This window comes from Magnolia sinica, chromosome 8, assembly GCF_029962835.1.
Source record: "Magnolia sinica isolate HGM2019 chromosome 8, MsV1, whole genome shotgun sequence".
Taxonomy (NCBI): Eukaryota; Viridiplantae; Streptophyta; class Magnoliopsida; order Magnoliales; family Magnoliaceae; genus Magnolia; species Magnolia sinica.
The window spans coordinates 92054720-92070761 of record NC_080580.1 but is presented as its reverse complement, the minus strand read 5'-3'; the positions used below and the strand labels follow the sequence as shown (position 1 = coordinate 92070761).

Genomic DNA, 16042 nt, shown 5'->3' with positions numbered 1-16042 from the left:
ATAAATATATATATTCATCCATGCACCCACACAGCCATGCACATGCACACGCACGCGCACACACATTGTTCACAAAACCCACCTCGCGGAACCCACGGAAACTCCAACATCTTTGATTGCCACTTTTCCACCATTTTTTCCGCCCATCCTGACGGCTTCTCGCACGGCTGTGTAGCCCTTAAGCAGCACCACTTTTCCCGTCGAATTGCAGCTGCATCCAGCTGGCTTCCAATACCGTCTGTAGCCATTGCCAACCGGATATCAAAACCCACCACTCACTCCAACATCCTGTTCTTCTCCAACAACCTCGACCGTGAACCCATATTCGCCGCCGACCGGATATCAAAACCCACCACTTGCTCCTTCAACATCGTGTTTTTCTCTGGCAACCTCGACCGCGAACCCATATTTGTGGCCGACCAGAATCACAGCCACCATCAGCCAGTAGCCAGTGGTCGCTCCTCTCCATCAGTGGGTGTCGAACCCATCTCTATCGACTCCTCTGCCAGATCCGACAGCCTGGCTTTGCTGCCCCTCCATTATTTCCAGCAATACCAATCCACCGTTTCCCCAAGCACGCTGCCCGTCATGTTGCCGCACTGCGACACCAACTTGATCTGATCTTCTTCTCAAGCAATAACCTTGGTGCCACCATCTCGATCAGCAGTTCGGCATTCCAGCCCTGACCAACCCCATCAGATCAGCAGTTAGGGTGTGAGAGATTATTCCATTCTCCACACAACCTTTCCCCATTCCATTCTATTTGGAATGTCATATTGTTTTGATTCATGTTGGAAGTCATGGCATAAGTTTGATGCCAGCAACCAACCTGATGCAACCCTCCTTTATCCGAGCTGGGGACCAGCATTGAGAGCATAAAATTCCCACAGACAGAATGAAATGGACAGTTATGTAGGTTGGTTACAATGAAGCTCTACTAATAGTTTATTACATAGGTTGATTACAGTCAACAAGTTGATCACAATCAAGGAATTTCTACACAACCCTTTCTTCTCCCAAAATCTTCTCTTCTTCTCCTTGTGAAAACTAACAATTTCTGTAAATTCGAGCTTCTTTACTCCTGTTGGATTTAGCAGTGGGCCCAATCATTAAAATAATTTGCTTCCATGACACCGTTAAGAAGGCTAATGATCTCTCTAAACCTGCAAATCAATTTTGGGTAATGATTGGTGATAAATCAAAAACTTTGAAAAGAATAGACATTATTGAATAAAGTTGGGTAAATATTCATTAACTGCCCAAATCATGCCTTTATTTTATTTTATTTTTTTAAAAGGAAAAAATCTAATTGGAAAATTGATCCCTGACCCTAATCACTGTTGAAACATTGGTAGTCAAAATTAACGGTGGTATAACTGCAATACCAATTCCCGTGGCTGAGAAATTTAGAGAAATGCCTTCTTAAATGCATAAATGAAGTAAAACAATCAAAATTCATTTTGGACATAGTTGATAAAGAAAGCCAAGAGAACAGTCAGAAAAGAAGGGCTAAGATTCGTGTAAAGTCACAAAACTGCTTGTATGTTGCAAGTATAATATCCGCAATGCACATAAAAGCTGTTCATACATTTTCAATGATCTTAATGTCCACCACTTTGTAATGGCTGACTAGGAACAAATCGTATGAAAGAAAATATACATCACCATCTTTAGTTGTATATTATATAGATACTTCGAGTTGTTTTTTTTTTTTTGAAGGATAGATAGGTTGAGTTGTTGACTGACTCCAATATTCTCCAATCTGATTTTTAACAGGTTTGATCTTTAGTGAATATCTGTTGACTGGCCAGATTCCTCTCATAAAAGAGGTCAACAGTGAGGAACCACTCTTTCCAAGCTTGCCTCTTATCAGTGTCAAGTCCATGAGTATAGTGAGTACAACGGCTTCTTTACTTTATATATGTTTTCTGTTAGAGCGATTCTTTTCAAACTGAGGGAATGAATGAATGCCATGAGAACTGTTTTTATTAATTTGTTCTGGAGTGTCTCAATATGTGTGTGTGGGTGTGTGTGCATGAGATGTAACTACACACACACATAGAAAAATATGTAACGATTAATTTATTAAAAAAACATTAAACAAGGGGAAACATGTTCCCAATAAAAAGCAATGGACAGCTGACGCTCTTCTTTGCCTGCTCATCAGCAAGGGAGTTAGCCTTTCCCAATATGGGTAAATGAAATGTTTATCCTAGAAGTAAGATAACTAATTTTGTTGAAAAAGAAGCTCACTCCAAAGTCTCCAAGGACTCTTTTCGCCTAACAAATAGATTTGTCGAGTGTCCTTCAATTATCACTTCCCCAATGAAAGAAATAATGACTGACTTTCGAAGATAGGCTAGAACTAGGGATGATTCCTCCACAACATAAAAAAGGAAAGATTTTTATTTTTATTTTCTTTCTTTTTTGCAAGAAGCATTCCATTCTAAATTTTGGTACCCTCCCCTCCCTAAACAGGATGTCTCCCCCATCCCGAAGGTTCCTCTCCTAGTGGATGCCTCTTCCACAATTATCATGGATGTCTCCCTCGTTTAGGTTGTGGACTCCACTTTGGAAGGGTCCATTTCTCCCCCTCAAATTGTCGTCTCCTCCTCCCCAACTTGCAAAATTCCATTCCTGTCGCAATCTAAGGACCCTCAATGGATCAAGGACACCTTTATCCAGTTTGGGAAGCTTGTTGGCATGTCCTTTGGAGAACGGGATGATGATTATGTAGCCCTCTTTCAATTTGTCAAAGTGATAACTGCAATGAACGTTCCTGAGCCCCAAAAAAAATCTCAGAAATCCCCCAAAGGCTGAAGAGAGATAGTTGGCCTCGAATCCTCGATCAACTATGATGCAGGTTTCAGCTCCAGGAGTTTGAAGAAAGGTTGAATGGTTGCGCAGGTTTTCCAATGAAGGACATCTCCTGGAATGTTTGAGACCATGGTTGTGGGCAAAAGAGAGCCAAGTGAAGGACATGTTGTTGGTTCAAAGCCTAGTTTATCGCCCTTCAGGCTATTAATTGGTCTCTAATGCACTCAATCTGATGAGTCCCTTTCAAAGACTAGGTGGCACTCGATGCGGTTGGATCTATTGGTGGCATTCTGGTGGCCTAGGATACCAGGGTGTGGGTTAAAGAGGGAAACTTGGATAGGGGGCTTTCTCTGTCTTTGTGTTCCTAAAAAGCCCTTCCTCTGGTTTTAGGTGGATTTTCTCGGCGGTCTATGGCCCTCGTAAAGCGTCTCTAAGGTAGCTCCTCTGGGAATACCTTGATGCCATTAGGACCAGATGGTTGCTACCTTAGTGCCTTAGAGGAGACTTCAATGTTACCCAATTTACCTTTGGGAAGCTGAACAATGGCGGTCTCTCAAAAAGCATGAAGCTCTTCTCCTTTTGGGTTAACAAGGATGAGTTCCTATCTTGGATGTGAAATATACGTGGTTGAATGGCTAAAATCCCCCTATTCTCTCTCGCCTCGACATATTCCTTGTTTACCTTGACTGGTTGGAATCCTTCTCAATTGTTTCGAAACAAGGCCTTCCTCACCTCATCTCCAATCATTGCTTAAGGTTGTTGGACTCTGTTGAGGAGAGCTAGAGTCCTAAGCCATTCAAATTCAAGCTATCATGGCTTGAAGTAAATGGTTTCTCTTCCTTGATCAATAATTGGTGGCCCTCCTTTCTTATTTCGAGTCTCCTAGTGTTCTTCCTTAACTAGAAGCTCAAGTTGCTTAAAAAAAAACTTGGTGTCATAGAGAAAGACTTTCGAGAGTAAGTATTTCGATGTTAATGGAATTCTTTCATCCATCGAATCTTTAGATGCTATGAAGGCAACCTACTTTTTGAAGAAAATGTCTCGAGATCCATTCTCTCTCCTGAATACATGAGCAAAGTCAAGCAAGAAGAGATAAAATGTAGGCAATATTTGTCGTAGTTTGGCTCAAGGAGGGAAACAAGAACACTTGTTTCTTCCATTGCATTGCTAGTGTGAGGGCTTAATGAAATATGATAAGCAATGTTTCAATCGAAGGTAACAAAGTGGAGGACAAGTGTCTGGTTTGTGATTATATTGTTTCCTTCTATAGTAATTTATATCATTTGAGGAGGAAATCAAAGTCATTATGTTCTCCCTCGTTAGAGACAAAGCCTCCGGTCTCAATGGGTTTTCCCTAGCTTTCTTCCAAGTCCTTTTGGGTCTTGATGGGTTCTCCTTGGCTTTCTTCCAAGTCTTTTTGGGATGTGATCAAATTTGACTTAATAAGTTTCTTCTCTAATTCTTCTCCAAAGGTTGGCTGCCACAGGAAATGGTGGACTCTTTTTTAGCCATCATTCCCAAAATCGATGGCGCAGTCCAACTCAAGGATTTTTGGCCCATCAGCCTCTTATGGGCTCTTAATAAAATTTTGGTTAGGCTCCTTGCTTCCAAGCTTCATCCTATTCTCTCAAGCATTGATCTTGAAGCCCAAGGAGCTTTTGTAGCTAATCGGCAAATCCTTGGCTATGCCCTCATTGCACACGAATGTATTGACTTTTGTCACTGTGAAGCGAGGCGTGTAGTTTGTAAGCTTGACATTGAGAAAGCCTTTGATTATGTTGATTGGGACTACCTCGGCTACTTACTAAATCAGTTAGGCTTTGGTTCGAAATGGCATAGATGGATCTAAGTTTGCATTTCCTTCACGAAATTTTTTATTCTAATTATGGCTCCTCCAAAGGTTTCTTTCAATATTCCAGAGGTTTGAGGTATGCTAACCCTCTATCCCCCTTCTTTTTGTCATTGCTATTAAAGGCCTCAGTAGAATGTTCTAAAAAGGAGTGTATGTTGACTTCTTCAATGGTTTCAAGGTGGCAAATGCAAGTCCCCTTATCACCCACATTTAGTTTCCCGATGATACTCTTCTCTTCTATGACATTGAAGAAGTGTCCATTGAAAATGTCTGGAAAATTGTGCGATGTTTTGTGTCGATCTCTAACCTTAAGGTTAATTTTTTCAAAACTGAGATGCTTAGTGTCAATCTCTATGCCCTTGCTCTTTTCCATTTGGCAGATGCCTTTAGATGTAGGGCTGGCTCTTTCCCTTCCTCGTATCTTGGCCTCCTGTTGTGCAGTGGCAAGCCTACTAAGCATCTGCGGGATGTGATCATTTGACAAGTTGAGCAGAAGCTATCTCGCTAGAAAAGTCACTCCTTGTCCCTTAGGAGGCATTTGACTCTGATTAAAGCTACCATTTCCAACCTTCCTCTTCTCTCTTTTGTTGCCCAAATTTTGTTTTGGACAGGTTAGAGTGGCTCATGCAAGACTTCTTGTGGAGTGGGAGTTTTGATAGCCACAAATTTCATCTCCTAAGGTGGTCAAGGGCTTGCAAGCCGACCTCAGATGGTAGCACGGTCATCAGGGACCTTGCCTTGATGAACTCAACACTTCTTGGTAAATGGATTTAGCGCTTTGGTACCGAAGGAGGCAGCTGGTGGAGAGAGATTATTGCGAGTAAATATGGGATATGCAGAGGGTGGCAATCCACATCTTCCTCTAGAGCTTCTGGTATTTGGAAGGTCATTGCCAAGATGGGCCCTCAAATGCAAGAAGGCTTCTCCTTCTCTCTTGAAAATAGGTCTCACATCTAATTCTGGGTAGATCGTTGGATTTCTGATAGGCCCCTCTAAGCTCTCTTCCCCAATCTGGCTCGTGTTGCCTTGGACAAGTTTGTTTTTGTAGCAAGCTACTTCTCTAATGGTTGGACTGGGATTTGGTCTACCCCCTGTGGGAGAAATCTTTTGGACTCAAAGGTGGAAGATTTTCTTCGACTTTTCGAGCTCTCGAGAGGCACACACCCTTGGCATTTGAAGGCTTGCTATTGTGGTCCTTTGAGCAATTCGAGTAGGTTTTCAATCAACTCCCTATCCTTGCTGCTCAATGGCTCCTCCTTAGGCAGCCTGCATTGTTTTCCTTCCTTCACTTGGTACTACAGAATTCCTTCAGAAGTCATTGCCTTCGTTCTATTGATTATCTTTTCATTCATTGCCCATTTGCCAAGGGAATTTGGGATAACTTCCTCAATCTATTTGTGGGTAAGTTCATCAAGGCAATATGCAGATTGTGATGTTGGCTGGAATTTAGTCCTTATGGGGGGGGGGGGGCGCGGGGGAGGAATTAATCATTAATTTAGGAAATTAATTTAGGAACCATTGCAAGCGGATACCAGAGGTGTTTAATACGGCTAAATTAAATGTAATGGATTGGGTTACAGCTGCAAATGTGATAGGCTAGAGTTATTTGTTTCCTATTTTATGATCTGATTTTAATTTTTTAGGCATTGACCTCTTCTTAGTAAAATTGTCAATTATCAAAAGAAAAAAACATTGACAACTCTATTTGGTTGGGGAAATATTGTGTGTTTATTATTTAATGCTCATATGAGAACTTATCCAGTAGTCCAAGAAATGATAGGGATTTTTGAGGTAACAACAAACATACTGATCTGGAGACTAGGGAGTATCTTTTGTACTCCCACACTGATCATGTTCATGAAACAAAAGGTTGTAATCCAGGAGGGAGACACTGATCATGTTCTTGAAACAAAAGGCTATAATCCAGGAGTTGAGGGACCATGATCTTGTTTGGACTTTGGAGGACTGCATGATTGCGTTGTTAAGGTGGTTCATTACGGACAGTCTTACAGAAGTTGATGCACTAGGAGATGTGTTTTCAGTTGGCTTATTTGGTGAAGTGTTGATTATGGAGTTCCCCTCTCTCTCTCTCTCATTTTTTTATTTTTTTTTTTGTTTCTTGAAAAGTGGTTCATAGAGTTTGTGGTTCCCTATAGGCATGCTAGTGTCCTTTTATTTCATATCCAGCTGGCAAGGAAAATAGTCATGTCATAAAATCTGAAAACTATTTTCATTTACGAAGTCTGAAATTTTACCTTGTCAGTGTTCCTTTATTTTTATTTTTGAAAGGTGATACTTTATTAATCAAAGACACAAAACAAAAAACAAAAAAACAAAAAAAAAAAAAAGAAAAAAGAAAAAAAAAACTAGGAAAACCTATAAAAACCCTAAGCTAAAAATATAACAACACACCGGCCCCTCACTAGGACCCCAAAACTGACAGCTCATTCATAGTGCCCAATCCCAAAACAATAGAATGACTCAATTGAAAGCCCCCGCACTCATGATTCTTTTTATTGCAAAAACATTGATCGTTTCTTTCTCCCCAAACCGACCACAATAAAGCTAAGAGAGCAATTCTCCATCTTTTCCTTCCTAGCTTCCCTCCATCCTCCGAATGCCAAGCAAGGAACATGTCTTCTATGGATCGAGGCATGGCCTAAGAGATTGACGCCATACCAAGGATCCCCGCCCAAAAGTCAATCGTGTAAGGACAAAGAAGGAAAATGTGGTCGATCGACTCTGCGTGGCGATAACATAGAAGGTGGATATTGGGAAGGATCATTCCATGTTTACAAAGGTTATCAATCGTTGACACACTCTTTTATTGCCCACCATGTTGCTCCAACTCCAAAAACGATCGCACTGAGAAGAACCTTGATGCTGACTTCTTCCAACTGATGGAATGATGATGGGAGGGCGGCTCCGTAAGACCAGACTTCGCTACTCGAGCTACGGATGATAATAGGACCATGTTGCTCCACCTCCATGTGAAAAGATCGCATTGAGAAGAACCTCGTCGCTGACTTCTTCCAGCAGGGTGGAATCATGATGGGATAGGGGAATGGGATGTTCCTGCAAAATAGACAACAACGAGGCTTAGACTTCGATTTCGTTATCTCTCAAGTTTCTTCTAAAAGGGGGCAACCAGATCGTATCTTCCCCCCGGATAGAAAAGCAATCAGCCACTGGAATATTAATATCCATACAAAGAGAAGCCAACTCCGAAAAGGAAGGAGACAAAGGTTGATCTTCAATCCAGGAATCAGCCCAGAATCTATTTCTTTTCCCATCTCTCATTGAGAATTTCATCCTATTAAAGACCGAATTAGCATTTTTGTTTATACCTTTCCATACAAATGACAAACGATAGAAATAGGATTTTTTAATCCACCAACTAATTGAAGTGTGATAGCGGACAATCGACCAGCGCACCAAAAGCTCCAGAGCTAATGGGGAAAGACTAATTTACCCTTATATGCAAGCCCTTCCAGGCAAATCCAGGTGAGACCTCCCCGTGGGCAACCCCTGTGTTGCACGAGTTCTCAAATCACACGGTCCCACAATGGGCCTCACCTCATGGCCATTTTGCATCTCACAGACCCCATCTCGTGGGCCACCCCACCCTAGTATGGAGATACAATGCATCCTTTGCGTCACACCAAGATGCCCCCACATCACAGTGCTGCCATATTTTTCTGCGACCACCATTTTCCATAAACTATTCTCCTTGGTGGCGAATCTCCAAGCCCATTTCCCAAGGAGAGCTCCATTAACTAAATCAAGGTGTTTAATACCCACCCCCACCACCCCTCCTTGAGAAAATAGAGTACAAACCTCTTTCCAGTTCAAGAGGTGAAATTTCTTCTCATTAGATCCACCCTACCAAAGGAAGTCCCTCCTAAGCTTGTCTATTCTATCCAATACCGATTTAGGACATTGAAAAAGAGACAAAGTATACCGGCATATTTGACAAGCAAGCTTGATCGAAGTTAATCTTCCTCTAAGGGACATGAGTTTGCCTCTCCAGGAAGAAAGTCTATTTTCCAACCTTTCTATAATTCTCTCCTATAGGAATAACAGGGGCTGACCAACGCATAACGGACGACCAAGATATAAGGTTTGGGAGGTAACCTACCTTGCAGCCAAAGATATCGGCCAGACATGATTTTTACACTATGCCATTTGCATACTTCATGGTAATACATGTATCCACACTACACATTTTCTAGGTATTTGTATGGGTAAGTCTTCTCAATACTCTTCGAGTTCTATATTCTCATGGCTTTGAATTACCCACACCATTGCTAAGTCCCAAGCTGTGTGGGCTTTTGTTTTATACCCTTTACGTAGGAAAAGTTCTTACATACTATGAAAATCTTCCATGCTGCGTCAGGGTTCATTCCATTATGGACTGCTGAAAATCCATACACTTATACACAAACACAAATAACATCAACCGCTTGAAGATGCTACGGCATGATTTGCCCAAAAAAACAAGGGAAAAAAAGTAGCTTTGATGGAACACCAACAGCACACAACCAAGGTAATATATTCATTAAACTATCTATTTATTAGAACAGAAGAAAAGGCACAACACCTCTCTCTACAAAAGTGATGAGGACACCACTTCACGTACACCTTTACGTACGTATCAGAGGAGGAGGCGAGCTGCACCAATTTCCCCAAGTCGAGACGACTACCCGTAATCGTGTTGAAGACCCCATGTGCATGTGCAAACATCTGGAAGACCCCACACTAGGAAGATGCACATGAGATGCTATATGGAATAATATAGACCATTGGATTGGAGGGACGTGACGATCAGACCGTTGGATCGCATGGATCACATGATTGGGCCCTTGATCGTGGATCATCCACATCATTTTTTAAAAAGATTTTATCATCTTTTAGGATTTAGTTTTGATTATTTTATGTTTGGACACATTTATGAGTGATTGAGTAGATTCTCTTTACACTAGGGCCATATTAAAATTTCATAAGACGGTGTTTTTTGTAATTAGTGAAACTTGTTGGAATTATAAAAAGAGGGTAGGCATGTGACTCTCTCCCTCATTAGGTTTTGTGAAAAAAAGAAGGAAAGAGGCTTCTGCTTTTTTTTTTTTCCTTCTTCTTCTATCTTCATGAGATTTGAAGATACTTCCATATGATTTGGAAGGGAGATTGGTGTAAGGCTAATCTTTATCAATGGAGGTGCAAGGTCTATCCCCACAACATCACCCTTTCATTATCCATCAAGGTATTTTCTTCAAGTCTTCAATTCTCCCATCCTAGATCTTCATCTTCTTCTAAACCTCACTTTCCTACACCCATGAACAATGCAAACCCCAAAAGACCTAAACCCATTCATCCCAAGCCACACTTGTGACTGTACGACCACACATGTGAACCCCTTGGGTTGGCCGTACGGCCACACCTTGTCCTCCTTGGTTTCCCATTGAACTTAAACCAAAACCCCTTTTTCTCTCTTTTCCAAAACCCTAACCCTAAACCTAAAGTCCCTAACTTTTCTTATATTTCCCCAATTCCCTTAACCCTAATTTTACCCTAGGTTGTGTTAGGTTATTTAATTTGAAATAGGCTATACCCTATGCTAATTGGATGTCCCTACATCCATTGGATCCTAGTTTCCTTTTATTTAACGATCTTGTGTTACGATGTTGGTAACTTAGGCTAGGATCATGCATGATGTTCTTTTGGTTTTCTTCATGATATTTGTGGTGTTTATGGCAATGTTTACATTTTTGTGAAATATCTTAATTTTGCTACTTGATCTCACATATTATTTGGTTCATGCATCGGTCCTGCATCAAAAAGCTCTCATACTCACCCTACGTATGCTTCTTTTTGAGATGGAGGCTTTCAGTTTTTGGTGAAACACCCTTCCTCACTAAAACCAACTAGAATTTCTATTCTAGAGATTCCAAGAAACATCCAATCTGCTTTAGAGTTTCCTGAAGTCTAAGAGAAGTTATCCAATTAGCATTGAAACTATGTAGGAGTATCATTGCTTGAAACTAACTATAAGTGTAAGTTCTCAAAATCTTTTTTTTTTTACATTCAGTTTAAAACCGTTATTCTCAACACCCATCTTTTCACTGCAATTTCTGAACACTTTGATGGACATTGTCTCAGTCAGTTGCTCATCTTCTCTACACCTCGTGTGCCATTTCATCAGGTTCAATCACAAGTACTCTCTGCAGAAGCAAAAGATGCTGCAGCTGAAGTTGGGCGCCGGCTGCTGTTGGGATCCAAGCTGAGTGATGTCGTCAACAGCAAGGAGGATGCATTAGCCTTATTTGATCTCTTCAGAAATGAAGGCTACATGTTGACAGAGCACAGAAGAAATTTCTGTGTAAGTAGTTAACAATTGAGAGCAACTAAAGATTTTTTCTGTTATCATGTTACTCCTGAGACCTTGTAATTTCATGTCTGTTTTCTCATGATTGAATTCTTACCCAGATCAGGTAATTCTCAAAGAGGGTTGTGCACCACAAGACATGCTCAAGTCATTGTTCCATGTCAACTATCTGTACTGGCTCGAGAGAAATGTGGGGATTGAACCTAGGGCTATTGTTGATGACTGCAGGCCAGGTGGAAGGTTGCAAATATCACTGGATTATGTGCAAAGGGAATTTGACCATGTCAAACACGATGGGCAGTTAGTGGGTTGGGTTACTGATGGGCTTATAGCAAGGCCATTATCTAACAGGATTCGTCTAGGCTACACAGCTCCTGCACAGTGAAGGTTGATATACAAAAGGAGAGGATTGCAAATAATTAATACGCATCTTCAAACAAGAGAAAGCAGAATCTGGCCAGACTGCCCTAACCAGAACTAAAATCTTCTGAAAGGCAGTGTCATTGTTGGTGTGCTTGTAATTTTGCAGGCTCAAAGGACGCATTACTGAAACTTCTTGATTATCTTCTTCCTTGAAGAAGAGAATGCTAGTAGATATGATTCATTACTTGATCTGAAAAACAATGTCATTTTCGAAAGCAGCAGAAGAATTTCCCCATATCATTTTACCACTGCAAGGATGGAAGGACCAGCCTAAGGAGGATTTGCATCTCCGACCCATCAGGCGAGTTTACAAATGCCACTTGCTTTATCTTTGTTATTTTGTTGTGACAGTGATGAGAGCGAGTCTTGACACATTTTGGAGAATTAGAGGGGGGGGGGGGGAGGGGGGGGGGAGAACTATCTGGGAAATGTGAATTTTATCATTTTCCCACAAATATCCTAAATAAAATCCTCATAAAATCTCAGTACTTGTGAATAATGAATGTCAATTTAGTGGGGTGGTAATTGCACTTGGTGTTCACTTGAAAACCACGACTCTCAAAATGATGTTGAGCAGCTCTGAGAAATATTGGAAACACCATTTAAAAACGAATCCAGATCATCTGCTTGCCACAAACAGAAAATTCTTGTTTGCTACAGTCTGATTGGCTACATCTTCACACTGCATTTAATGCAGCAGTGCTAACAGCATCAGTGATGAGGTGGCCCAATCAGAAGGGAGGAAAACACGAATTTCCTGTTTGTGGCAAGCAAAGGATTTGGATTCTTTAAAAATAATGGTTTAGGGTTTAGGAAAGAAACAAAACGATATCTACTGAGAACAAAAGATTCCACAACTAATAAAAGAATTGTGCACCGAATGGCTAAAGGGATTTTGTTGTTAAAGGCGAGGAATTTGGTTTGACAGCCCTCATGAGAGTGGAAAGATTGAGAAGGATGATACTCATACAATTCAAGTAGGGTGGAAAAAGTGGAGATGTGCCTCTGGAGTTTTATGTCATTGCCATGTACCAATCAAACTTGGGGGCATTTGGATCATGAGTTACTTAAGATTGCTACTTATGCCTTAAGTAGCTTATCTTGGTTTCTACTTATTAAGTTGAAGTAATTAATTAACTTGTAAAAAAATTACTTATAATTAATCTTAAGCTAAACTTATCTCAAATAAGTTACTTATCTACGGTTGTAAGTAGAAAAAGTAATATATTTGGTGATATAGGGGTATGTGAAGGAAAAAAAAAAACAACAACAACAACAAAGAAAGAAAAGAAAAGAAAAACCATGCTTTATGGGCAAAAATGTTGGGCAATTAAAAGACAACATGTTAATATAATGTGTAGATGAAATGAGGATGTTGAGATGGTTAAATAGTAAGATGAGGAAGGATAGAACTAGAAATGAATGCACTGAGGAAATTTAGTTGTAGAACCAATAGTTAATAACATGAAAGATAGTAGACTTGAATGGTTTGGCCATGTACAACACAGGCCAAGAACAGCGGTGGTCGTCACGAGTGAGTTGATTCAAACTGAAGGCTATGAAAGGGCAAGGGGAAGGCCAAGGGAGACATAGGTAGGGGTGTACATCGAGTTGAACTCAGCTCAACTCGGCTCGGCCACTAGCTGAGCTCGGCTCGGCTCGAGCCTGACTGGCCGGCTCGGTTCGGTTAGCAACTCGGGCCAATTCGTGCCGAGTTCCCCTGTGCAGCATTTCCACAAACACCTAGACTGCATCTTCAAAATCTCACTGTATGTAAAACAAAAGCAATGGTTTTATAGGTATTTTATCAAATGCCTTCTAAAGAACATAAAAACCAAGAAAAAAAGGATATTTGTTTCATGTACTTACCTTCCTTGCAACCAGCCACACTTCATTGAGTCATTTCATCAAACACTTGGTGAGAAACATCAATAGCAAAGTAATCGAGTCACTGAACTAGCTCGATCCGAGTTTGATTTGAGCTGGATTCAATCCGAGTCGAGTCGAGCTGGGGCCAGCTCGAACTCGACTCGAACTCAAAAAATCAGCTCGACTCAGCTTGAACTTAGCTTTGATCCAAGTCGAATCGAGCTTTTTCAAGTCGAGTCGAGCAAGCTAACCGAGCTAGCTCAGTTCATGTACACCTCTAGACATAGGTACAAGAAATATGACTTCTTGACCTATGGTTTAGGTGAGGATCCTTGATGGGTTAGAATAGTAGAACAATGGCTTAGATGATGATAACAATGATTATGTAAATAATTTGGTTCATTGTTCTTGCTTTGTTTCTTTTTCATCATATTGCAATGATGCTTCATTGTCAAGTGCATGATTGTTATGGTCACGCTACGTTGTGGGTTTCATTCCTGGTTTCTAAGTTGGCTTTTACCGATTATGAATATTTCCATGATATCTTTATTTAATACTGGGTATGGCAGGAGGGAGGGGCACATGAGTAAGCCAGATGACCAGCCATCCAAGTTTTCTTACCGTGTAGCCCACTGGTGAATGCATTGGCCTGACTTTAGAGGCAGCTGATCTTCATGGTGGGAGGCCCACCTTTTGGATGGCTCGAATGTCGTACTCATGCAACGTTGGTGATAGCTTGATATCCAGCCCATTAGAATTGTCAACATGTCTACGACATCCAAACCATGAAAAAGCTGGGCCACTATGAAGGTCACTGGATGTAATAATCAGGCAAGCCAAAAGTGATATATATATATATATATATATATATATATATATATATATATATATGCGGTTTGGATTGTTCATTCAATAGGTCCTGTGGTTAATGGGCCATAGACACAAATTACCATGATTTGATGATCCTGACCTTTTAATCCGTGATATACAAATGGAAGCTAGGAGACTAAAGCTAGCATGTGTTATGGACTGCCATTTGCAGGAGGCTAATAAGGGACTCGGCCAATTTTTGTTCTACGTCTGCATGAAGGCTTGAACATAGTAGAAAGTGTAGAATAAAGTCTAGAGAATGGCTGAAGCATGTAGTTTAGAGATCTTTGGAACTTTCACTAAAGAGGTATTGTAGAAAGGGTTTTTGGTTCCTGGCAGTATTAACTAGACACATGGCACGGGTGCCAAGTGTCAAAGTGAGCATGCAAAACTCCCAAAATATAGGCACGGGAGAATTCACAAATAAAAAATAATTTACTTAAATAAATAAAGTTAATAAAACAATGAAAATATTGAAGATGAAGGGTATTAGAAAGAAGATTAAACATGATTCCCAATAAAAACAAATTACTACTAGTTTAACAAATGATTGATTAAAATAACAATGCTAGTTTAAACTAGCAAGAGTATGGAAAATGAACTGGAATCTTGAGATAAACAAGTCCTTGCAGCTAGTTTCTTCAAGATCAAGGGAATGGAGGCAAGCTCGAGGGTTAAGGGTGAGAGATCTTTGACTTCAACTATGAGAAATTTACATAACAAAAAGCAGAAAAAAATGTTTAGCTAACTCACTTCCAAGTGTCCAACATGTGGCACTTTTATATGGCATCATTAGGACACTTCAAATTGTTGAAGGGACTTGTTGTGTCCAGGAATGCCCAAGCATCCCTGAGTGTCAAAAAAAATAAGAACCCTAGAAAGTAGAAATGTTGTCAAACAGAACCATCTGGAAGGTTCCTAGCCATGTATCAGGGGTCGTCATATGTAACTAACCTGGTAAACCTCAAAAGTTGTAAGCTCGTGAGTTCTGTAAGTGCGCAATAATAATAATAATAAAAGTTTTGCTTGCCTAAGAATCTCTCTTGATTACTCTCTTTTCTTCAAGTACATTGGCTTCTTGTCCACAAAAGCAATCTGTACAAGTATTGCAGAAAACACTTGGGTATGACAATTTGTATTAGAGAGTGATTAGTTAGGGTTTTGTAACACTTGTGCTTTAAGAGGAGCACAATGGTGTCGGAGGTTACAAACAACGATCATGTGTGTGGCAATGAGGGTACTGCCTCACGGCCAAGAAGGAAGACTTGTCATGACAATGATAGCCTTGAGATAGAGGTGGAGCCGATCTTTGGGGGATGGACAGGAATATTTCCAAGGGACTGACAACAAATTGAGGGCTCGTGAATTTGCTTAAGGGAGATATGTTATGTGGCCTAAACAGCTTTGACCAACACTCGATTGTTCGGGAGATGGATGCTTTCTAGGTGCTAGAGACCCAATTCAAAAAAGATGAGGAGGGGTGATCGGGCCTCATGGAAGAGGGCCATGGCTAATGGGAGTGTTACCACAAGGGAAACACCAAGGATGTGAACACCTATAAAGTCCTTTAACAAGTTGAGGGACGCTAGGGAGTTGGATAATTTGTTATGTCAATTGGAGATATTTTATATATATATATCCATCTCATTCGAAGATGAGAAAGCAAAGCTACAAGATACTGGCATGACAGCCTTATGGTAGCATGATGGGTGTCATGCAAACATCGAATGAATGATGTACATGCACCTTTTACACTTGGGAGGATTTCAAGAGGGAGATAACAAAATAGTTGTTGCTCAAGAATGCGAAACGTGCAGCAGTTGAAGCAT

The 16042-nt window shown here is 40.6% G+C and overlaps 1 protein-coding gene across 3 annotated transcripts in view; it reads left to right on the top strand.

The window, feature by feature from the left end:
- LOC131253725 (protein root UVB sensitive 1, chloroplastic) overlaps positions 1–11709 on the top strand; it is a 44652-nt gene extending 32943 nt beyond the window's left edge. For 2 of the 3 annotated variants that reach the window (XM_058254863.1, XM_058254860.1), the window contains 3 exons: positions 1777–1892; positions 10869–11045; positions 11158–11709. In XM_058254863.1, coding sequence (XP_058110846.1) covers positions 1777–1892; positions 10869–11045; positions 11158–11436 — 572 coding nt within the window. In that variant the 3' untranslated portion in view covers positions 11437–11709. Of the gene's footprint in view, positions 1–1776; positions 1893–10868; positions 11046–11152 lie in introns of all 3 variants that reach the window. The other variant, XM_058254862.1, reaches the window with a different exon arrangement.
- Positions 11710–16042: the final 4333 nt, after the last annotated feature.